Source organism: Podarcis raffonei, chromosome Z (assembly GCF_027172205.1).
Source record: "Podarcis raffonei isolate rPodRaf1 chromosome Z, rPodRaf1.pri, whole genome shotgun sequence".
Taxonomy (NCBI): Eukaryota; Metazoa; Chordata; class Lepidosauria; order Squamata; family Lacertidae; genus Podarcis; species Podarcis raffonei.
Window position 1 is genome coordinate 41,468,050 of NC_070621.1, and position 25,666 is coordinate 41,493,715.

The 25,666-nt window shown below is 43.4% G+C and overlaps 1 protein-coding gene across 2 annotated transcripts in view; it reads left to right on the forward strand.

Moving 5' to 3' along the window:
• IL1RAPL2 (interleukin 1 receptor accessory protein like 2) overlaps positions 1-25,666 on the forward strand; it is a 497,457-nt gene that overhangs the window by 289,336 nt on the left and 182,455 nt on the right. For both annotated transcript variants that reach the window (XM_053373742.1, XM_053373740.1), the window contains exons 4-5: positions 3,658-3,844; positions 12,948-13,101. In XM_053373742.1, coding sequence (XP_053229717.1) covers positions 3,658-3,844; positions 12,948-13,101 — 341 coding nt within the window. The remainder of the gene's footprint in view (positions 1-3,657; positions 3,845-12,947; positions 13,102-25,666) is intronic.

The following is a 25,666-nucleotide window of genomic DNA, read 5'->3' on the forward strand; positions in this document are numbered from 1 at the left end:
TCATTTTTCTCAATTTCTCATTTTTCTGACCATAAATTCAGTTCTCTATACTTCTGCAGCAATTAGATTTTTTTTTTAAAAAAATCCTTATGAAAATGCTTTAGCATTTAGTGGGTACTTTTTCCCTGATAAATACAGTTTTGTATGTGGTTTTAACTAATGTACAGTCTTTGCAAGCAATTTCTTCTCATATAATGCACCTTTGTATGCTGTTTTTACTAACATGGTCACTTTTAGTTACACTTTCACCTAATAGATGCATCTTTGTAAACACTGGTTGGTTGGAAAACTGCATTGCAAAATTTGGACAAATGCATATTTGGAAGGATGACAGTTTTGGTTCTCATGTTGCTTTGGAAAAGTATGAATTGCCTGGATTTGCCTTTAAATCCAGACTGAACTGAATTTTTCCTCCATCCCTAACCCCCTACTTAGACTCTGAAGTGAAAGAATCCTATTTACCACCTCAGGATATCTTTGATTTCATTCTGCTGTGAGTGTAAGGCTGCACCAAACTCCCAATAAATTCAGTGAGACTTAGCAGTTCAATTACACATGCCTATGATTGAGTTTTTGGTGACCAGCCTTCTCTTCCAAAGATTCAGTGACAATTTTGCATTTTTTAAGGGATATATATTTATTCCTACGTCCTACAACATAGTAAAGAAAGTTGTTGTAAATAAGACACATTAAAGCTTGAAATTATAAATAGGCAGGCTAGTTGTGATCTACCAGCGCAGGAAAACCCCTCACCTCCAGCTCAACTGCCGGATCCGGGGGGGGGGGCATTGTTGCCATCATGCAACAGCGTTCAACCTGGAGGTAAGCGTCATTTTTCAAAATTGCACCTGAGGCTCCTATTACTCCCCTGTGTCATCCCAGTGCCACTTTGGGAAATGCTGGGTGGAATTCACTCCAGCAAGTGATGGTCAAAAAACCTGGGTGGCTTTAAAAGAGGATTAGACAAATTCATGGGGCGGGGTGGGGTGTGTGTGTTGAGGCTATAAATGGCTACAACTGTAATGACAACACTCCACTTCCACTGTCAGAAGCAGTGAATACCAGTTGCTGACAGTCCCAAGTGACAGCTGTTGCACTCAAGTCCTCTTTGTGGTCTTCCTTACAGGCATTTAGTTGGCCACTGTGAGAGCAGGATGTTGGCCTTTTGGCCCAATCCAACAGGTCTCTTCTCCTGTTTTTATATTGTCTTTTATAAGCCCTCTTCCTTTGGCTACAGAAATAATTTTGAAACACTGATTCGTGTGTGTGTGTGTGTGTGTGTGTGTGAATATATAGTTGCAACATGGTGTACCGATCATCAGGATCTGGCATCTCCTATTGTGGCAAATTCCTCCCAAGGGTTTCTCTTTGATGGTTTGTAACCATCCAACATGTCAGTCTTATTCCAAACCCCTTTGGCTTTGGTGTAGCCAATTAAAGTGACAAAAAGAGGCATGATGGGGAAATACAGTCCTCATTAAGAGATCTGTCATCCTTTGTACTCTGCTCTTAAAGGGCTGTGTTTCCTATCATGCCTAATGAAACTCAGAATGTGACAGATTGGGTTGCAACATTCCTGTGCGGTCTGTAAATACTTGATGATAACACCATAATAAGTAGCAGTGTGAGCTGTTTTAACGGTGTTTGTCTAGCGCAGCGAAAGGTGAGCATTTTAAACCCACTTTCCCACCCTTAATATTTCATCTTACAATTTCAAACAGCGGTGGCTAGCTTGTGCCTCTTGAGATGCTGTTGGACACCAAATAATATCAGGTCCAACCAGCATAGCCAATGGCCAGGGATGATGGGAGTTGTAGTCCAACAACATCAGGGAGGGGGTTGTCATCTTGATGGGGTGGGTGTGAATAATTATGGAAGGCTAAAAAAGAAAACAGCTGGTTTTTATGGGCATGGGTTTCTGAGGAAGCAAAACAGCACCCAAGGCTTAGAGACTGTTATTTCATTTTTTTGTTCTAGTCTATAATGACTGTATATAATATGGATAGCACAACATGGGTTGGATCTAAACTAACGCTATGTATATATCATAGTGCCTTTTCAAGTCACATGTGTACACTTCTGTATACACCTGAGGGGGGGGGATGTCTTCACCCAATGCCCATTACCTGATTTTGTGCCCCACACTGAACTCTAGTTCACTGAAGCTGTCATCTGCGCATACGTAATGGCTGTGTGAAATGTACACGCCTCTGCTTAAGCATGCTTCCATTTTCATATTAGACAGCAGCTGGTTTGAAGGAAAGTGCATCAAAAAGGAGTATTTCTCAAGAAGCTACAGGATACCCATGGCTTGTGGCTGATGTCCTGTGCATTTGACTTCAGACACCAGCAGGGGGTGCATGCTGGGGCAGGAATAAAATGGGTAATGTGTACACAGCCCAAGTTACTTGAACATGGGTTCCATTGAAATAAATGGTATAAATTAGTCATAACTTTATAGTTTCAATGAACATGAAGTTTGTTCAACCTGGTCTGTATCTACCACACAATATTTCTTGGTAATAGTATTGCTGAATATCATATATCCTAGTAATTAGTCACTCCCCCTCAAGCATAGGTGATAACATCTGAATGCAGTTACCTTGCTAGAGGGTTTGTCCATTTACATCGGTATTGCCTTCCCCAGCTTGGAGCCATTCATATGTTTTTGGACAACAACTCCCATCAGCCCCAGCCATCACTACCACTGGTCAGAGAAGAAGGGAATTGTTGTCCAAAACATCTAGAGGGCACCAGGTTGAGGAAGCTTGTCTCCTTTGAGCGGCATCCTTTGAGTAACATCCGGTTCTCAGAGCACTTTACAGACAGTCCCAGTTTCCCACGGGACAATCCAATAACAGCCACATCCTGTTTACCATTCCAGCCACCTGGTGCTTGCTTCTGCATTGCTCCTTTTTCGTAACAGTTCTCCAGGGTCTCAGGAAGGGTCTTTCCAATCACCTACCTACTGGATCTTTGTAAATTTCTTCAGAGTAGAAATGTGTACGATTATATCAATGTGTTCCAAGATGTCATAAGCTCTGTAGAGATATCCTAGAAGAGGTAGTCAGACCAAGAGGAAGTTGTAGGAAGAGCTCAGAGAGCTAGAGCAGCCTTTCTCAACCTTGGGTCCCTAGATGTTGTTGGACTATAACTCCCATCATTCCTAGCCAGCATGGCCAGTGGTCAGGAATGATGGGAGTTTTAGTTCAAGAACATATGGGGACCCAAAGTTGAGAAAGGATGAGCTAGAGCCTGATGATCCCAGAGTGGTTCTTGTTATCCACTTGAAATGAATTATTTGTTCTGTTGTAATCCTTTGTTTTCTTCTGAACCCTGTAGCCTTTGGCATAATTTATACAACAGTTTGTATGAAATCATAGTGGAAGACCTGTCAAAGTGGTAGTGTTTTTATCTCCTCCTCACCTTGTTTCTCATATGTTTTAATTTCTGAATGCTGCTAGGATTTTTAAAGTATTTTTATCTGTGTTTTTTAAGAAGGTATATCACCTTTATATTGTAGTCAATTTTAACATCCTGATTTTCCTTCATTGCTTTGTGTGAATGAAGCAGCAAAGCACCTAAAAATTCTCTATTATTATTAAAATGATTATTATTATAGCATTACTAACGTTACCCTTTGTTGTTTCTCTGCAGAAATTCAACGTATTGCATGAAGGTGTCGATGTCCTTGACAGTTGCAGAAAATGAATCTGGGCTTTGCTACAACAGCACAATTCGCTACTTAGAAAAATCAGAAATCACTAGAACAAAGATAATTTCCTGCCCAGATATTGAGGATTATAAAACAGGAAACCAAGAACCAGATGTAATATGGTACAAGGTAATACAGCAATAGGTTTTGTCTTTTTGTTAATGCACTCCAATTTACAGCGAATTTCTTCACCATGACCAGGCTGGAAAGACTTTTGTAGTGCAGAGGGAATAAAGAAGTTCCATTAATGCTAGTGGGATTCATGCTGGGTTATGTCTAGTCCTTGTGGTCACTTTCTAAATGTGGTATTTTATGGGTTCAAGAGCATCTTTAGTAGCAAAGAAGTTTACTTCCAGTCCTGGAAGCTTCACCATTCTCCTACAACTGAGCGGCAAGGAAGAGGGAATTCTGAGGTTGGTGTGCGAGAAGAAAAACCTAGCAATATTTATATATTTTTTGAAGACTGCTATGTTGCAAAAGGAAATAGCAAAGCCATCCACACAATAATATAATACAGAATCATCAGTAATATCTGACCACAGACATTGAGTATTAATAACAATTAAGGGTGAAGGAAAGCTTGGGTAGACATGAATGGCTTCAATTTATTTGATTATTAGGGTTTTTTTGGTCTATAACTTTCCTTTCCTGGCAGTCAAAGGTGGCAAAGGGAAAGAAAAAAACTCACGCACATCCAGAATGCATAAAACACCAAGTGCTCATCATAAAATGCAAACAGTTTTAAATATGAACGAGGCTTGTTAAAAGCAACAGCAGAACACACTCACAGTAAAGGTAGTTGCAGAGTAAAAGCTAAAGGTAAATGACCCCTGGGTGGTTAAGTCCAGTCAAAGGCGACTGTGGGGTTGCGGTGCTGATCTCGCTTTCAGGCCAAGGGAGCCGGCGTCTGTCCACAGACTGCTTTCCAGATCATGTGGCCAGCAGGACTAAACCGCTTCCAGCACAATGGGAAACCGTGATGGAAGCCAGAGCACACAGAAATGCTGTTTACCTCCCTGCCACCTATTTATCTACTTGCACTGGCGTGCTTTTGAACTGCCAGGTTGGCAGGAGCTGGGACAGAGCAACAGGAGTTCACCCCCTCACGGGGATTCGAGCCACTGACCTTCTGATTGGCAAGCCCAAGAGGCTCAGTGGTTGACCCTTTAGTTGCAGAGTAAAAGCACAAGGAGACAGATGGTAAAAGTTAAAAGCCTTTCTTAAAAAGAATAAAAAGGGCATTTGCCACACAGTAGACTACCAGTAAAGTGGGGGCAAGGTGGGTCCTGTTCAGGAGGGAGGCCCACAAAGAAGTGGAACTCTTCAAATTTGCACTTTTAATTGGCCAACATTGGTGGGCTAACTACTTTATTAATGCTGTGGTCCTAACCCCATTTTCCCCACTGAAATCAATAGGATTTAGACCCTATCTGCCCTGTACTTTTAAAGCAGCATCATACCACTTTTAACAGTCATGGATTTCCTCAAAGAATCCTGGGAGCTGTAATTTTATTTTATTTTATTTATATACTGCCCTATACCTGCAGGTCTCACCGTGGTTCACAAGATAAAATTACAATATAAAAACAGAAAACACATAATCAAAATATAAACAGAAACAGCTGGATAACCTCCCACCCCAACACATAAAAAGTTCAAAACAATTAAAAACAGTTTTAAGAAGTAAAATAAAAACCACAGTTAAAAAGCAGTTTAAAATAATGTAAACAGTACTCTCTGCTGGGCAGCAGCAGCCCTTTTGTAGCCTGTCAGGCCCCACCCTAGGCCTGGCAGAGAGAGGCAGGGGTAGGACCCTCAGGATCTCTGCAGGTATAGTTTGTCGAGGGCACTGAGAGTTGTTAGGAGATCCCTATTCCCCTCACAGAGCTACAATTCTCAGAATTCCCTGGGAAGAGGGATTGATTGTTGAACTGCTCTGGGAATTGTAGCACTGCGAGTGAGGGAAATTGGGGTCCCCTAACAACAAAAAAGCACATTTTGGTATGCAAGCTTTGACAGCTCTACCCATTTTTTGAAAGTAATTTCCTGTAATATAATACATTTTTATGCTGCTTTCACTAACATAATCATTTTTATGCACACTTTCTCATAGGATATTTTATTTTGTAAACATTAGTCAGTTGAAGAACTTCATCACAAAATTCGGGTAACCGCAAACTTCAAAACATGACTGTATTTCAATTCTCATATTGCTTCAGATAATAAGATATTTACATCATTGTTATTTGTACTAGATAGGCACCTATACCTACTAGATTGGAATTTCATGATAAGCTTGAAGTACTGCAGCTTGTGAATTTCCTTTAGTCATGGGCTGATCCACCTCCTTTCTTCATTTTCCTTCTTTCCCATTAATTTCATCTAGCCTTCCTTCCTTCCTTCCTTCCTCCCTCCCTCCCTCCCTCCCTTCCTTCTGGTTAGGATTAGCCAGCATAGTGCTCTTCAAAGACTGTTAGACTACAACTCCCATCAGCCCCAGGGAGCATAGTGATTCGTCAGAGATAATGAGTATTGTAGTCAAACAACATCTGGAGGCCACCAAACACTTTTGTAGTTCTTGGGGGGAGGGAGTTATTGCAAAAAATTAAAAGTAATACAAATTTGCATTTATATATATTTATAAAAATAATGGAATGCCACACAAGGCAAGAAATTTCTTTACTAGACATAAATTGGAATGTCAAGCAGGGAGTTTCCATCAGTCCAGCACCACTTTGTTTGAGTACAGCTGCCAATGTGAAATTGGGCAATTTGAGTTCCATCTCATCAGCCTCACTGTGTTCGGTTTGTGCACAAATAATTTATTTGGAACTGGGATGACATGCAGGGAGCCATGATATGTCAGAAGAGAGCAGGGAGCCCAGTGATGCTCTGTCAGTCTGTTTTTTCATTCACAAGATCCCTGCATATTTCAACGAAGGCTGACAAAAGCATGCACTGTGACATGGGGCAAGGATAAACGAGATCTTCTTCTTCTCTTGTATCTTGTCAGCTATTAAGGCAGCTTTGCCCCCAAACGTCTGGAGAAATTTATACAAGCTGGTCCAGTTAAAGAGGAAACTGTAAGACGGAGCAACCATATCCCTGTGCATTGAAGAGGAAGGAGAGTCCCATCCATGGACTGTGGTGTAGTCTGTGGAGGCTGGGGCCTATTGGGGGTAGAAGGGCAGAAAGCAGGGAGAGCCACCCACTTCTGGTTTTGCTCCCAAACTCTTCCCTACTGAGTTTTATAAAAAAAATATGCTGAGACAAAGGAGGGTGAATAGGAAAGTTGGGGGCTGAGCTTGGTGGGAGCAATGCCTCATTCATCCTAATGGACCAGTCTCCACTGGTAGTGGCTATGTAGGGTTGTATTTAACTAAGTAACCCCCCTGAAATTAATGGACCTAAGTTACAGGTGAAACTCGGAAAATTAGAATATTGTGGAAAAGTTCATTTATTTCAGTAATTCAACTTAAAAGGTGAAACTAATATATGAGATATGATCATCACAATTAAAACAAATAAAGGCTTGACATATCTCGCTTTGCATGTCATGAGTCTATCTCATATATTAGTTTCACCTTTTAAGTTGAATTACTGAAAAAAATGAACTTTTCCACGATATTCTAATTTTCCGAGTTTCACCTGTAGTCATTTTCGTTCATTCATTCCAATGAGGCTAACATTGGCTACAGCTCATGATTTTAAAGGTCTTAGTAGAAGGTCCCCTTGTTAGACTTCTATTCATTACAGGGGTGAGGAACTTCAAGCTCATGGCCAAACATGTCCCCAGCTTCTCTGTCTGGCCCTTGGATCCCTTCCCAGGTCAAGCTCCCCTGAATCCCTCCTTGTGTGTTTCTGTCTGGCTGCAATGTATGCTTGAACACTGATAATGCCTCTTATTTGTGTTGATGAAAGGCAGAGGGGGGGGTGTAGAAACTAGTCTGCTGTACAAAGGTAAATTTGCAAATCATAGAATCTTAGAATTGGAAGGGACCCCAAGAGTCATCTAGTCCAACCCCCTGCAATGCAGAAATTTGTTGCTTTTCCCACGTTTGTCCCCAGATCTGCCCACTATTGCCAAGAAGGGAATGTGGTTCCCAGGCTGAAAATGGTTCTGCATCCTTGGTGTATTAATTCACTTAAAAATTAGTTGTGTTTCTATCTGCTGTGTGAGCCCCTGAGCTACTGCTCCAATGATGTGCCTTGACGGTGCCATTGTGGTTCATCATGCCGAATGCCCAAGCCAGTCATAGATTACAGCTGAGTACATTTTGGAAATATAAGAGCAGTGGGGCTTTGAGTTGGACAAGGTCTTCAAAAACACTTGTATACCACAATTTCATTTTAAAAAGTCAAAGTGATTTTTCAATCAATTCTTTTCTCACCAACCCCAGCTATATGCGGGGTTGCCCTTAAGTGTGGTCTGTAAGCTCCAGCTGGTGCAGAATGGACCAGACAGACTGCTGGTGGGGGTATCTGGTCAACAACCTGTGATACCATTGTGCAAAGCATCTGTACTGACTGTCCACTTACTGCTGAGCCAGCTTCAAGGTCCTTGTGCTAATTTATAAAGCCATGAAAAGCGGAGGTCCAGAGTGCCTTAGGGACTATCCAAACACTTAAATTCCAGCTCGACCACCAAGATAATCTATAGGAGCATCACTAGTTGTCTCCTGAGTTGGTGAGGCTCATCTGACATTGATAGGAAATCAGGTCTCTAGTGTAATTGGTCCACTCCAATAGATTTTCAGCGCATGTCTTCTTGAAAAATTGCTGAAAATTGCTCTATGCTGCCTGCCTTACACAGTCAATTAATAATAATAAAAATCCTATAATAGTTAGCTGGTGATCTATGATTTTAAAACTTCATGTGGTTTTAATTGTTGTAAACTACTTTTATGTTTTTTATGTTTGTTTTTTCAAAATTGCGATGTACAAGTATCTTTATACATAAATACTAATATTGTTAACCTACATAGTGCAGATGGGGAGACTGAAGCTAACAAAGAATGGCTTACCTGAAGCAGTGCCCTTTAACCTTGAATCCCCAGTTGCTGTCAGACTACAACTCCCATCAGACCCAACCAACTGAGCCAATGGTCAGGAACAACAAGTGTTGTAGTCTGACAACATATGGTGACCCCAGATTTAAGAACACTGGCCTAAGTGAGTTCATGGCAGAGGCCAGATTCAAACCAGCAGCTTTCTTATTTGTAGGTTGGTCGCTTTGCCACTGCACTACACCAGCTCTCCGAACTCTTTCCTCTTTCATTATTAGTGTGCCCCACATAAGTTATACCACATCTGCCTGATGGGTGACAGCTAACTATTAAGCTGTCACATTGATTAAATTGAGCAGAATTGATATTGTACATCAAAAAGAGCAATGTGGCAACAAGACATTAAAAAAAGAGAAGGAGGAAGAAAACGATTGCTGTGTGGGGAAGGGAACACATCAGACTATCCCCTGGGTTCCTATATTTTATGCATGTTGAAATTGTGAATTTACCCCAGTGGGTCTTGCAATGGCAGAACAAACCCTGCAGTTTGGGTTCTTTGACAGTGGCAAGCAAAACTCTTGAGGTTCACAGCAACACATTAAGTTATCTTGCACAGTGTTGAACCACTGGTCTCAGTACTGTCTACAACAGGAATTCACAGACCTACTACCCCCAGGTCCCCCTTGTGATAGGTGGGAAATGCTGAGGCCTGCCAGTCACAAAATGTTGACACATGGAGGCAGAGTTTGGCATAATCAACTGGAAATTACTGGCATCACTAACAGTGCTTTCCTTGTTGTAAAGAGTTCCATAGCTCAGTTTTCCTCAGGCTAAGTGCAGACATTTGCTCTGGAGGTATCATGACTAAGCCTCCACATTTTAGACAAAAGGTGCTGATCCAGTGGCTCGAAGTGGGGAAGGCCTTTCTTTTTATATTTTCCCGTTCCCACTCCTGCATTACTCTCAAAGTGTTTTTTATTTTACCCATCTCCTGTAATTTCTTCTGCCATTCTCCTTTCATACTCGGCTTGTACTTTATTTGCAGAAGTCCACACCAAATGACCAATTTCTTTCATTCTTCTGGTCCTTTTGCATTCACCTTCTCCTTCTATAACAGCTTTCCTTTCTTATCTCTTTTATTTATATCCCTAGATTATTTAAAACTATAATAATTCTGCTGCTGATAAATATTTACCTTTTACCTCTCTGTCTAATTTCTTTCAACACATAACCCCTGGCCCTTTCTCTCAGAGAAAGGAGACCTTCTGAAATTGGATGACTATCTGCTATGGATGCTTTCATTGAGATTCCTGCATTGCAGGGGGATGGACTAGATTCCAACTCTAGAATTCTCTGATTCTAAGATCTGTATGTTGGATCAATCCATCAGCCTCTGATGGATGATTTAGTAGGATCAGGTCCAGCATCATTTTCTCTGTACGTGTGTGCCAGTATCCATACTCAGCAGAGTTACAACTCAACGCAGCTCCTTCTTTGGAAGCATCTTTGGGGTTGAAGGTACACACAGTAGGTGATAAACATACATGGATGCCATAAAGATTCAGTAGAGGTTTACTTGACAGGCAGAAAAGCATATTGGTAGGAAATATATACACTGCCATGCTTAGAGACTGTCTCAAGGCAAATCTAAAAAAATGTAGTATAAACACTGACAACTGGGAAACACTGGCCTGCGAGTGCTCCAGTTGGAGAACAGCCTTTACCACAGGTGTCATGGGCTTTGAAGACTCTTGAACTCAGGATGCAAGGGAGAAACGAGCTAAGAAGAAGGCATGCTTGGCAAATCCACACCATGATCAACTCCAATATCCCCACTGTGGAAGGACATGTGGATCCAGAACTGGCTCCACAGTCACTTACGGACTCATTGTTAAAACTGTGTTTATGGAAGACAATCTTACTTGGCTACAAGTGATCACCAAAGAAGAAGAAGAAACTTAGAGTCCAACAAGAGTCCAAGACTCTCTGCTTCTCTCACTGCAAGATGCAAGCAAGAGACTCACAAGAATCTACACAGAACCATTGTTATCAGTGCTTCCTGGTGCACTGTGCATTTCTAAAGAACAGTTCCCACAGAACTGGCATAGGCAAAACCTTCTCAGCCTTCTGTTGCTTCTTGAAACTTTTCTGTTCTTCTCTGTTTCTGGAACAAATGATTCTCTCACAGAAGAATATCTAACACTCTATCTCCAGACCACCTTTGCTCAGCATGCAAGGAGTTGCTATATCTGCTGTTGGTGGAGAAAGCAACTGAAGAAACACTAGGCATGGGCAGACCCACCTGAAAATGGCTCAAGATCCACTGGTGGGTCTTGTCCCAAACAGTGAAACACTGGTCTACACTGACTGGCAATGGCTCTCTAGGCTTTCAGGGGTCATTTCCAGCCCTACCTAGAGATGCACAGGATTGAACTTGGGACCTTCTGCATTCAAAACGAATGCTTTGCCACTGAGCCATGGACTTTCCCCAATATCTGTATTCGTCTTATGCAGAGATGGCTTCCTGCCATTTGAAGTATCAGTCTAGAAGGGGAAAAGCCCAGTCCACAGTACTTAACACATGATTGTGTTTATACATCCAAACATTTGCTCCAGGCAGAATACTTTCCATCAAAACCCTTATATTTAACCATAGTGTAAGTTTTCTTTGTTATGGAAATGTTGCCCGTGAAATGGCTCTCTTAAGGATTTGCACAATTATGGTCTTTGTTACTGTTTCCGTAGCGCCATTAGGCCTAAAGGATTGTTGTGACAACATGGATTGAGTGCAGGAGTCAAGATGTAATTGAATGAGCAAGGCTTAAATAGAAAAGCTGTTCTCCTCTGAGGGGTGGGAGTGGGAGTGGGGGGATGAGAGATGGGAAGTGGGGGTGGAATTTAGGCAGCAATATGTGATCTGTCTTTTGGCTCTTCTCTTATTATTGAAGATAGACAAGAAAATTTGAAAGAAAACCTATCAGACTGGCAGGTGAAGGGCAGGGAGTCATTAACATGACTTTTGTGAGACAAGTATAGAAGAGGTATTAGTAATTTCAAGGCAGAGAAGGTGTAGCTACAATAACAAACATATCAATTATTCAAAAAGTTCAATGTTGGGTTTGCCAGCCGGTCCATAATTGATGGGCCCAAATGATAAAACTAAGTGCTTTGAAAGGTAACCAGATTGTGGGTCTGAAAAGCTGATAAACTACAGGCGGCGACCATTTTAGGTGTGTCCAATTGACGTCTGGCCACCAATGCGCGAGTCCATTTGGAGCCAGATGGAGGCAAAGCAGGGGAGGAACTGGGGGCAGGGCGTAATGGGGCATAACAGGATGGGGCACACTTATAAGTGCTTTGCCAACACATGTGGTAGACTGGGAATGGAACCCTATACAGATACAAAAATGAAGAAGTGCCCATAAGGCCTGCCAATGTCAGGGCAGTTTAGGGGATGAACCTAAGAGCCTTCTGGATCAGGTCAATGACCCAACTAGTCCAGCATCCTCTTCTCACAGTGAACAACCAGATGCTTCTAGAATCATAGAATTTTATATATATATATATATATATATATATATATATATATATATTCAATATTTAATAATAGAATAATAAAATTGTGCAGTTAGAAGGGATCTCAAGGGTCATGTAGTCCAACCTCCTGCAATGCAGGAATCACAGCTAAAGAGTCCCTGACAGATGGCCATCTAACTCTGCTTAAAAACCTTCAGTGATGGAGACTTCACTACCTTCTGCCTATTCCGTTCATTCTTACTGTCACAGAGTTCTTCCTATTGTTTAGTTGGAATCTCCTTTCTTGTAACTTGAAGCCATTGGTTTCAGTCCTCCCCTATAGAGCAGCAAAAAGCAAGCTGCCATGTGACAGCCCTTCAGATATTTTAATATGATTTATCATATCTCCTCTCAGTCTCCTATTTTTCAGGCTTAACATACCCCACTCCCCCAACTGTTCCTCATAAGGCTTGGTTTCCAGACCCTTGATCATCTTGGTCATCATCCTCTGTACATATTCCAGGTTTTTGTTATCCTTATTAAACTATGGTGCCCAAAGCAGGGCACAGTACTCTAGGTGGGATCTGAGCAAGGCAGAATAGAGTGCCCACTATTACTTTCCTTGATCTGGACGCTCTATTTCATGCAACATTACTTTACCATGCCAAATTAACACTCTGTTTGTTTGTTTGTTGTTTTGTTTTTTGCAGGAGTGTAAGCCAAAAATGTGGAGAAATCTAGTAGTTCAGAAAGAGAACACTCTACTAATACAAGATGTTCAGGAAGAAGATGGTGGGAATTATACTTGTGAGCTAAAATTTGAAGGAAAGCTGATACGACGAACAACTGAGTTCAAAGTTACAGGTAAGAATCTTTTGGGGTGAAATTGAAGGGAAAGAGCATGACATGTAGGTCAGGAAAACTGATGCCTAGAATGATTTTTTAGAACTTTTTTTTTTTACCCTGCCTTATCTTACATTCCAAAGTGGCACTACACACATCAACAGAACATCAAACAACCAGACATCAACTGAACATCATACAATATATTTGCAGCCCATCTGTGCAAATAACCTGTGCAAAAGTACAAGGTAACTCAAAAGTCAGCTAGAGCAGAAAATTAAGTTAGATAACCTCTCTGAAAGAGGTAGAGCTCATCAGGGCACCTTTCCCATAAAAATGCAGCCTCGGAATCCATGCCCCTACCATTTGCAAATATTTTATCAACATAGGAACATAGCAAGAGCTGTGCTGCATAAGGCCAAAGGACCACCAAGTCCATAAGAACTAGCACTGGTGCATGTCCATATTTCAAAGGTGCTGATGTTGAAATTAAAAGTTCTCACTACTCATAAGGATTCCTGTTCAGCAAAACCCCTTCACTGTTGCTGCCCAATACTGCATGTATCTGGGTTTTTTGTTTTGTTTTTTGTTTGGCTCTCACAAGCAGTCTGATGTTGAATGTAGCTAATTACGGAGCTAACTCCAGATTTTGGTGGAGCTTCGAGCACCAAGATCCCAGTGTGTTTTAGTGGGATCTCTGGCACTTGAATTCCCTATTCATTGATCCTTGTGTAATCAATCAGTGAGCCCTGAAAGACAGGAATGTGCAGGAAGCTGCCTTGTACCAAGTCTGAGGACTCCATTTCCAGAAGCTGCTGTTACACCATTTTTTTGCAATTGGAAGAGACTGTACAGCATTTTGAGCTTGTTAAAGCATGTGCATAAAGCTAATAAAACCATATGTGTTCATATGCAGTTTGGGGTGTCTCGTTGGTGAGAAGTATTCAAATGTTGCACTTGGCTCTTCATAGCCAACCTATTGTGTTAGACTTAGGACCAATGAGAATGGTTCAAGTCTGCCTGAGCAGCTTCCCTTGGTAAACCACTGAGCAAGATCCTGTTTTTTCACCTGTCTTTTTGGAGGTGTGGGATGTGTGGGTGATGCCTGTGTGATCTGAAGACATGTGACACACCCACCTTCCTATGTCTAGAGCAGGTGTTCCAATGATCCACCTTGGTTACATTATTGAAATGCATAGCTTGTTTTCCCATCTACCTTCAGAAAACTACAAATGGAATACTTGTTTTCATAAATTCTCACACTGAATTCTTATGACATTGCTGCTGGGCAGGAAGTGGTTCCCTTTGCCCCAACTTTTCACTCTACTTTTGCAGAAGACAGTGTCCCATCTCCATTGCTGCCTCTTGTTGGTCTTCTTTCAAATGCCAATTTAAACTGCCCGGTTACTTCTGAAATTTGTGTGTGCAACAATCAGTTGCTCTGGCCATGACAAATTATTCCACTCAATTACATCAATTGAATGCTTCTGCTTGAACTCCCTGTTCACTTAATCTCTCTTAAATCTCATTAATTCCCTAATTTTCAAATTGTGCCTGCTGTTATTGGGAGGGAATTTGCCATGGTAGTTGTTCCGTATTGGATGCCCTTCTCAACTGGAGCAATCTGCCTGAATTTCATTTCAGCCAAAGACAAATGGTGTGGAAGTGCCACTTTCCAGCTTGGATGACAAACCAAAGCAAGCATATCTTCTTCAACCCCAGCATCTTTCTCATGCTGTAATATCAAAGTAAACTCCCCAGTCAGAACAAAAGTAGGTACCTCCAGAATGGAGACCAGTGGACCCCATAAAGATTCTCATTAGCAGATAGCACCTAGACCAGGGGTCAGCAAACTTTTTCAGCAGGGGGCCGGTCCACTGTCCCTCAGACCATGTGGTGGTCAGGACTTTTTTTTTTAATGAACGAATTTCTATGCCCCACAAATAACCCAGAGATGCATTTTAAATAAAAGGACACATTCTACTCATGTAAAACATGCTGATTCCCAGACCATCTATGGGCCGGATTGAGAAGGCAATTGGGCCGCATCCAGCCTCTGGGCCTTAGGTTGCCTACCCCTGACCTAGACAGACGAGGCACACAGATCACCTAGTCAGACTCTTCCATACTGAGATGCAAGGTATTATATATCCATTTAAATTATACTTCTTCTTGAGGGAGCCTAGGTCAGCAAATACGCCAGTAATAAAGAGCACATTTTAGAAAGTGTTCTAAAAACAGTCACAAACATTCTAAAAACAGTTTTAAAGCATTCTCTTGAGCAGTAATTTGAGGAAAACACCCATCAGGCTCCACCTCATGAACCTGACTCACCCCAGCTTTCACCCACAGGACGCTGGAAGCCCTATGAGTTGACAGGATGTAATTGCAAGCATTTGCTCTACCATATTTCTTATAAAGGTGCAAAATGCTTACCATTTTGATTTTTCTGAAAGAAAGCTGCTTCCATTACCAACAGAGAAATAGGTCAAGTGATGACACAGATGGCAGAGAAACGACCATGGCATTCTTTGCAGCTGGGATTTGCACCATCCATATCTTATTTTCAAGTGCTATGTAGGATGTGCCCCCGCCCCCCAATATTTCACAGAGCTGTCTTTTGTGCAGATGGCAGCAATTTGCATGAAATTTGAATAAGCTAATTTATTGTCTAGGTGCAAAACTAGAAATGACTACTGTGATTTAAAAAGAAATGCAATTCATCTCACCACAGTGAGGAAGGTTGTGCCCTTGTGTCCTGTGCCCCTACTTAGTCTAGTGTCTAGATGCTCCCTGTTGGTGGGTTGCTTCAAGGCTGCCCCCACTCTCCCTACTGATAGTTTTTTATCTTGGCCAGGCAGCTCCTCAGATACAGGATTGTCCTTGGACAGATGACTATTCTCCCTGATGTAGGGGGCATGGCCACCTTAAATATCTCTTTTCTCCCCCAAAAAGAATGGCTACCAAAGCCACATCCTTCCTAGCTCCCTCAACATCCCCAAAGCCTTCCTCCTACCCATCAGTTTGACATTAAATTGGCAAGAACAGCTTCCTATTAAGGGGAAATATTGAATGGGGAGTTTGAATTCAACTGTGGACCTCTTTGCTCTTCTTATGGAATAGATGCAGTTCAAATACTTTCAGCAACATTTTACCATCTTGGATAGGTAAAAGAAGGGCAGAGTGCAAGGGGAGGAGTGTGGTAGCATTGCACATACATGGTCAATGGTCAAGGATGGTGGGAGTTGCAGTCCATAACATCTGGAGGGCACCACTTTGGCCACACATGAAGCAGAGGGTGGGTGGGGAAACAGTCGCCCTCCAGATGTTGCTGAACTACTCATCCCATTGTTCCTGACAATTGGTCATGCTGACTGAGGCTGATGGGAGAATCTCCTCCAGAGCTGGCGCACCTATGAGTCAAGGTGAGGCAACCAATCAAGCCTGGAATCTTTCAAAGCCCTACCTGGAGGTGCCAGGGACTGATCCTGACAGCATAGAGTCAAGGAGTTGTACATCTTCTCCCTAAATTTCTCAAAAAAGGGGGACATAGAGATTGTGATTTAGGACTAGTGCCAGAAACTAGAGACTGGTCCTGGTAAATATGGAGAGTTGGGATACGTGGTTTTATAGAGGAGTCATCGTGTGAAATATTCAGTGCTTTTTGCATTTAGATATGTTGTGGCGTTTCTCAGGTCGATTTTTTTTAAAAAAAATATAGTGCTGCTATTATATATTATGATCTTGCACAAGAACCAATGGGTTGGATCAAAATATTAAGGCCGCCTTCTCTGTGCCTGGGATTAAATGAACTCAGTGGGATTCCAGATGTGGTATGTGTGTGAATGCCACAGGTGTGTAAGGCAGGGTCAATTGCCTATACAATGGTACCTCGGTTAAGAACTTAATTCGTTCCGGAGGTCCATTTTTAACCTGAAACTGTTCTTAACCTGAAGCACCACTTTAGCTAATGGGGCCTCCTGCTGCTGCCATGCCACCATTGTGCGATTTCTGTTCTCAACCTGAAGCAAAGTTCTTAACCTGAGTACTATTTCTGGGTTAGTGGAGTCTGTAACCTGAAGCATCTGTAACCTGAAGCGTCTTTAACCGTAGGTACCACTGTATTTTCTCATGTATGGGTAGTGCCTTCTGAACTGAAGCACACACGTGCTGCAGCTGCATGCAATCACATCAGGTGGATGTGAGTATGTGAAGAAGAGATGCCTGGTGAATTGTGGTCTTCTGGATATGTGAAGCAACTCCATTGAGAAACAATGTGAAATTGTGCAAGGCTATTCTATAGTTCTGTTTCTGGTATCAGAACTGTGACAGTATCACTTTTACTACCACTATTACTTTCTGCCTTTCCTGCAAGGAGCTCAAGGAGGCATACATGCATCTCTCCCTCTCCATGATATCCTCCCAACCACATAGGTTAGATGGGGAGATGGCCCTCTGCGACCCCACAGAAACCGGGCTCCCTGGTTTACCGAGGAGCTTCGGAAAATGAAGCGGGATCTCAGACGGCTAGAGCGAGTATGGCGGGGTGCTCGTGACGGAGCCTCAAGAACATCTTATAGGGTTTTTATGAAAACCTATGAGATGGCAGTGAAGGCCGCTAAGAAGTCTTACTTCTCGGCCTCCATTGCATCCGCTAGCTCTCGCCCGGCGCAATTATTTAGTATAATTAGGTCTTTAACGTCCCTTGAAGGACAGCCAAATTTAAATAACAATCTGACACACAGCTGTGAGGCATTTGCGAGCTTTTTTGCGGAGAAGGTCCTGTTGCTCCGCCATGACCTTCCTGCCAATTTGGACACAATAAATGAACTGGAGGCCCCTCGACTGTCCTCGGGTCCAGTATTGGACCACTTTGACCGGATATCTCCAGCCGATGTGGACAGACTCCTCCAAGCTGGAAAGCCCACCACCTGTCCTCTTGACCCGTGCCCGTCATGGCTGATTAGAGCGTGTCCAGATGAGGTGCGGGCCCCCCTGGGGGATATCATCAATTTGTCCCTTGGCACCGGGATATTCCCAGGGGAACTGAAGGAGGCAGTGGTGCGTCCGCTCTTAAAGAAAACATCATTAGATCCCTTAGATCTGTCCAATTACCGCCCGGTTTCGAATCTCCCATTCCTGGGTAAGGTGATTGAGAGAGCGGTTGCTGAACAGCTTGGTAGGTTTCTGGATGAAACATCGGCTCTCGATCCATTCCAGTCCGGCTTCCGCGCTGGTCATGGGACCGAGACGGCTCTGGTCGCCCTAACAGATGATCTCCGCAGGCAGCTGGATCGAGGCGGGTCAGGGCTGCTGATTCTTCTAGACCTGTCAGCAGCCTTCGACATGGTCGATCACGAACTCCTAGACCACCGCCTTGCCGACGTGGGGATCCAGGGCACAGTCCTCCAATGGCTGCGCTCGTTTCTCTCTGGTCGGGGACAGAGGGTGGCGCTTGGGGGGGAATTGTCATCGCGCCACTCCTTGGTGTGTGGAGTGCCTCAGGGTGCGATTCTCTCCCCGATGCTTTTTAACATCTTTATGCGCCCCCTCGCCCAGCTTGTTCGGAGTTTTGGGCTGGGCTGCCATCAGTATGCCGATGACACCCAACTCTATCTGTTGATGGATGGCCATCCTGACTCGGCCCCAGACACACTGACCAGATGCCTGGAGGCTGTGGCTGGATGGTTACGTGGGAGCCGGTTGAAGTTAAATCCTTCGAAGACAGAGGTCCTCTGGCTGGGACGGGATGATATGGGATCGAGGGGGCAACTCCCATCTCTTGCGGGGGTGCAGTTAGTGCCAGCACCGTCCGTTAAGAGTTTGGGTGTAATCTTCGATACCTCCCTCTCTATGGAGGCGCAGATTACAGCTATAACAAAGGCGGCATTTTTTCATCTCCGCCAAGCTAAGCAGTTGGCCCCTTATCTCTCTCGCCCTGACCTAGCCACTGTGATCCATGCGACGGTCACCTCCAGACTGGATTATTGTAACTCGCTCTACGTGGGGCTGCCCTTGAGACTGACCCAGAAACTCCAGCGGGTGCAGAATGCCGCGGCGAGACTCCTTATGGGGTCTTCGCTGCGAGACCACATTCATCCGGTGCTATATCAGCTGCACTGGCTCCCGGTGGAGTACAGGATCAGGTTTAAGGTGCTGGTTTTAACCTTTAAAGCCCTATACGGCCTAGGACCCTCGTACCTACGGGACCGCCTCTCCTGGTATGCCCCACAAAGAAACCTACGGTCTGCAAATAAAAACATCCTGAAGGTCCCAGGCCTCAGAGAGGTTAGGCTGGCCTCAACTAGAGCCAGGGCCTTCTCGGCTGCGGCTCCAATCTGGTGGAACGCTCTGTCAGAAGAGACTAGGGCCCTGCGGGACCTGACATCTTTCCGCAGGGCCTGCAAGACAGAGTTGTTCCACCAGGCCTTTGGTCAGGGCGCAGCCTGACTCCCTCCTCTGGCAACCTGCACAGAGTTTTGCTTAATGGTTGCCATTAACTTGATTTTAATTAATTTTTATAATGAAATATTTTTAGAATGTTGGTTTATTTGATTGTTTGATTATTTGATTGTTGTTAGCCGCCCTGAGCCCGGCTTCGGCTGGGGAGGGCGGGATATAAATAAAATTTTTTATTATTATTATTATTATTATTATTATTATTATTATTATTATTATTAAAATCTCCCAGTGAGCTTCAAGGCTGAATGGAGATTTGAAGCCTGGTCTCCCAGATCGTAGTTCAGCATTCTAGCCACTACACCACACCAACTTTGCTTGATCTCACAATCACTGTTTGGCACTGAGTATGCCCAGGGGACGCGGGTGGCGCTGTGGGTTAAACCACAGAGCCTAGGACTTGCCAATCAGAAGGTTGGCGGTTCGAATCCCCGTGACGGGGTGAGCTCCCGTTGCTCGGTCCCTGCTCCTGCCAACCTAGCAGTTCGAAAGCACGTCAAAGTGCAAGTAGATAAATAGGTGCCGCTCCGGCGGGAAGGTAAACGGCGTTTCCGTGTGCTGCTCTGTTTTTCCAGAAGTAGCTTAGTCATGCTGGCCTCATGACCTGGAAGCTGTACGCCGGCTCCCTCGGCCTATAGAGTGAGATGAGCGTGCAACCCCAGAGTCGGTCACGACTGGACCTAATGGTCAGGGGTCCCTTTACCTTTACCTTATGCCTAGGTGAACCAGCCCCATAGAACTGGGATAGGGAACCTGTGGCTCTCTGGGTGCTGTTGAATCACATCTCCCATCATGCCTGATCATTGGCCATGCTGGTTGGGGCTGATGAGAGTCCAACACCCCCTGGAGGTCCTCAGGTTCCCCATCCCTGCTGTAGCAGAAGAAATGGAACCACTCCGCCATTCCCTATGCATCAGGCAGGTAGGTAGGCAAAGTTACCCATCTTCATCAAGATAATATACTGCCTGCAAGATGGGCAGGTAAATTAGCAGGGTAAGCAGTTGAGTTGTGTTCATTTGCAGGTAATGATGGACTTCAAAACGAAGAGAGAGAAATATACAACCTCAGCATATCAAAGTTATTGAGAAGAAAATGTGTCAGTGTTCAGGATGATTCAATAAAAGCTGCTCTTTAATTTTTGGTACCCAAGTCAATAAAGATAAGAGATGTGCCTGTTGACTGAGTAGGAACTGTTTGTATGCTCGTTGATGTGAAATGATTCCAAAAGACAAATGGAGGGGGGTATTATGCCAGATTTCCCTTAGAAGTACTGTAAAAGACGCAATGAGAAATGTAGCAATATGCTGCAGTCTATGAATTATATATCACCCAGCTACTCCGAGTGCTTTGCTTTACAGCTTCCCAAGCTGCCTGCCTGTATTGTGAACATGCAAAGTAATTAGAATGGCAAATAATGTTCTCTTTTATCATACTGTGATGGGTTCCTCCATCACTTTCTTTAGTCAACTTAATTCCCTTTCTCTCATGTCTTAAATCAGCAGATGATAGAGCTTTGCACAAATGGACTCTTGCACAAATTCTCCACCCTGTTTGGGGGAAGGGTAAATTGGGGGGAGGTGTTCACTGAATTTCTCTAGGGCAAGGACAAAAGGTATAAATGATTCCTATGTTCTACCTCTAGCTGCTGGAAAAGTGAGGAGAATGATGTTGTGCTTATGGCCCGCTTGTGGGCTTCCTAGGGGAATTGGGTTGACTACTGTAAGTATAGGATGGATCCATCAGCTTCTTCTTATTTTCTCTGAGAAGCTCTTGGAGCTGAGGCTCACCATTACTGTTGCCAGTGGCACAGTATTATTTCTTTTACCCTAATTTCTTCTTCAGTGGTGGCAGCCCAAGTGACATCTTTGCTAGAAAACCGGCCACCATTCTGCATCCCCCATACCTACTATTGTTCTGGGTCAGTATGGGTGGAAAATAGCAGTGCCCGCCCGCCCCAATAATGGTGGAGAATAGTGGAACAAAATTCTGCAAAAGTTATTTTCTTACTAGGGTGGGGGAAAGAAAATTCCGGGGGGGGGGGCGCTTCTGAAAAATGCTATATCAGATGTAGTTTGTAACTTGGGTGGAATCTACACACATATAAAACATTTTGAAAATACATTGAATTTTCCATGAGGCTCAACATCAAGTGTCACATTGTATAGTGCACTTAAAATACACTTAAAACATTTTATTTGCAGCTGTATAGCTGAGTCCTTGGTGACTTAGTCACACACACAGGTTCAGCAGCTCCTGACAAAGCAGCAGGTCAGACTTCCAGTTCGGCTCCTAAGACCTAATTTTCAGTGATATGATCAATCTCTTAAGTGGAGCATAGCAGCAGAGCCTCTGTGTAGTAGTGGGTGCCCTGCATGGACAGGACATTGGACTAGATGACCTTTGAGGTTCCTCCCAATTCTATTTTTCTAGGCTGCTCCACTGCAGGCTACAGATAATTATGACTGAAAGTTTGATGCTCCTCAATATAAAGAAAAGCTCTGTACATAGCATGTCAGGAAAAATAGGCTGGATAAGAACTCTTCTCTCTGGCTTGCTAATTTTCTGTCTGCAGGGATGGCGATGATTTTGTATAAAGAGTATCCAGTCGTGATAACCTCCCCCTGCAGTCTGAAGTATTATAGCCCAGAGCCAGGTTTACCATTTCAGTGAGAAGTAGATCTCACTTAGCCTAAACCTGGAGTCTGGCATATGAGATGTGACAAGATCAGAGCACTAGTTGGTATCGCTGCAGGCAATTGTTGTTTCCCCATGATCCTCCCCAACATGCAGATGCTAATAAATTACAGATGCTGGCTTTGTCCTTTGCAATTTTAAAGATGAAAGGACAGGTGAAAAACACACAAGCACATTTAATCTCCTTGAGTTGCGGGCATTTCTCAGGTGCTTTGCCAATATGCTTGGTTGACATATGGATATGCTTTGTTCGTTCTGTATTTGCATGCTGGCAATGAATCACATCTATGTTTCTTGGGACATAGGAATGTGCCTTGAACAGAGCCAGGGCTTTGGGTGCATCTAGTTCAGTACTGTCTACATTGCCTGGCAGTAACTCTCTGGGGTTGCAGGCAGGGAGTTTTCCCCAGCCCTGCCTGGAGATAGCATGGGATCAAAACTGGGACCTTGTGCATGCAAAGCAGTGCAGATGACCTTTTGCTATCTGACAGATGTGATCTGTAAACTTTCTGCAGTTTGGTGCAAATTCTGCTGCACCGATGGGAGCTGATGGGAGGCCAACCCCCACCTGGAAGGGCTCAGATTCCCCAACCCTGGACTACGGTATCTGCCACACCATAGGTGATGTCTTAATTGTTATACCTACTAAACAAGAAGGGATGGAAGCTAAAGGGAGTTGCAGGATGGGTCCTGGGTATGAACCAGGTAGCCAAGGAACCAGGAGAAGCTCAAGTGGCAAAAAAATAATCACATTCATCATTATCAGCATCTTCAGTGAATGTGAAATTGTGTATCATGAAGTGTTTTATAAGCATGAAGGAATCGGATTGGCTCTCCCCTAGCCCCTCAGATTATGCTCTTCATCTCACAGATTCAATAATTCATGCCCCAGGCCATTAAAATGATTGATTCTATAAGCTGATAGTACTCTGTATTTCCGCTGGAAAAGAAGAATTTGATATAGGGTTGTGGGACTGCACAGGTACTTTAAAAAAGCTAGCAGGGCATGGGAGCTCCCCCATTCTACTGGCCAACCCTGTTCCCACAACCCCCTTACTAAATTTCTTTAACCAAGGCTTGCCCAGTCAAAGGGTTCCAAATTAATAGTATCCTCCTTCCTAGCTTTCATTTGTTCCAGTGGCTTAACCATGATGGCTGTTTTACCTTTATTGTTGGAGGCAGGAAATGCCTCTAAACACCAGTTGCTGTGAACCACAGGTGGGGAGAGTGCTCTTGCACTCAGCTCCTGCATCTGGTTGGCCACTGTCAGAACAGGATGCTGGACTAGGTGGGCCTTTGCTCAGATCCAGCAGGGGTCTTCTTCAGTTCATTGCCCGTAAGTGCATCCTGGGTCTGGCTCAAGGAAACTTTGGAGACTCTGCAGATAAAAGGCGAAAGATTTATACGATCTGAAGAGAAACCATTTCAATTAAGCGAGGTCTAGAAATATTGTAAATTGTTTTGTTGTTGTTGTTGTTTAGTCGTTTAGTCGTGTCCGACGCTTCGTGATCCCATGGACCAGAGCACACCAGGCACTTCTGTCTTCCACTGCCTCCCGCAGTTTAGTCAAACTCATTTTAGTAGCTTCAAGAACACTATCCAACCATCTCGTCCTCTGTCGTCCCCTTCTCCTTGTGCCCTCCATCTTTCCCAACATCAGGGTCTTTTCCAGGGAGTCTTCTCTTCTCATGAGGTGGCCAAAGTACTGGAACCTCAGCTTCAGGATCTGTCCTTCCAGTGAGCACTCAGGGCTGATTTCCTTAATAATGGATACGTTGGATCTTCTTGCAGTCCATGGGACTCTCAAGTGTCTCCTCCAGCACCATAATTCAAAAGCATCAATTCTTCGGCGATCAGCCTTCTTTATGGTCCAGCTCTCCCTTCCATACATCACTAATGGGAAAACCACAGCTTTAACTATACAGACCTTTGAAAATTTTCCTTTTCCCTCCAAAGGAAATGGGTAGACATGTGATGAGGAAGAGAGGAAGGGAAATGAAAGAAAACATTTGATCTTCGACACCCTCTGAAGTTTCTGACTGGCTGCCATTTTTTTTATACCCCTATCAGCTCAGGATAGACTACTTAATATTTAAAACTATGCTACTTTCCCCAAACCTCTAAATAGCTTTATTTGCTTCCTTGCTCTGCCTGTGTTCTAGCTGCTACAGATGTTGCTGTCACATTTAATAAAGAGTTTGTAAGGCTTAAATATTATACTGCTGTAGTGTGTGAGGTCCCCCTCCCCCGCTTCCCCTGGCAGTATGTCTTTGGCATAGGAAAAAAGAAGGCTTTGCTTATTAGGTTGAGGCGTCTCTACTGCTAGGGCCACTGACACTGGTGTTTCATCTCTAGATGACAAAGAAGCCACAATAATTCATCTCCTTACATCTCAAGGTCATCAGGAGTGGAACCTTCACATGCTCCAGTCTCTGCATAGTACAGTAATGAAGCATTGGCAGCTTGTCATCCTGTTCAAATATCCCAATGTGGTTGGTGAGATACCCAAGCATTCCTAGACCAGTCTTTTCCCAACCTGGTGCAAAGCCCAGACATTTTAGGATAATGGGGCCTATAAGCGCCAATCAATCTGGTGATTACATGCATGATGTTGTGGGTATTGAATAATAATTAATAGGGAAATGATTCAAGTCCAACTTGATTTTTACCAACCAATATTTGCCTTTAGATATTGTTCTTACATGGATATCTTGTCATGTTGTAAGCTGCCTTGAGCATTGTTTTAACTATGGAAAGGCGGCATACAAATAAAATGATGATGATGATGATGATGATGATGATGATGATGAGATGGGGGAGAAATTTCATTCAGTTTTCATTTAAATGCAAACCTATCTATCCTGCTGTCATAGGTGCAGCAACGGCCAGAAAGACACAGAAATAAACACAGGAGATTGGTATTTTGAGTTGAAATAGGCCACAAATTTTATTGGTTATGCATGCAAGTAGGGTATGGCCAATGCAGTGGGTATGAATCTGGTATGAAGCAGCCTGCCATAAGGAAGGGTGAGCATGAGCTGGGCTGCGACTGAGCAGCAGGCTCTGCTCCCTCGGAGCCCCAAGTGAGTGGGAACGTCCACTTTATAAAAACAATGCACAAGCTGAAACATATCCATCCATCAAAATCCACACTCCTCTGAATTTTGAATTTCAATTCTGCAGCTAAATAATGTGTACAAATATTAGGGTAAAGCGTTCAGGAAAAAGGAATGTATTGGCAGAAGTAATAAACATTGCATGAGAGGGGATTGCTTTGCAAAAGAAGTGTCTATCTGGTAATATTGAATACAAAAAAATATGCATATTAGGAGAAATCTGCGCTAAAATAGCCCATAAACTGATGTGGAAATGTGGAGAACAGAACTGAAGACTGGGAAAGTGAGAAACGGAGGGAAACTGAAATTGACAGGTT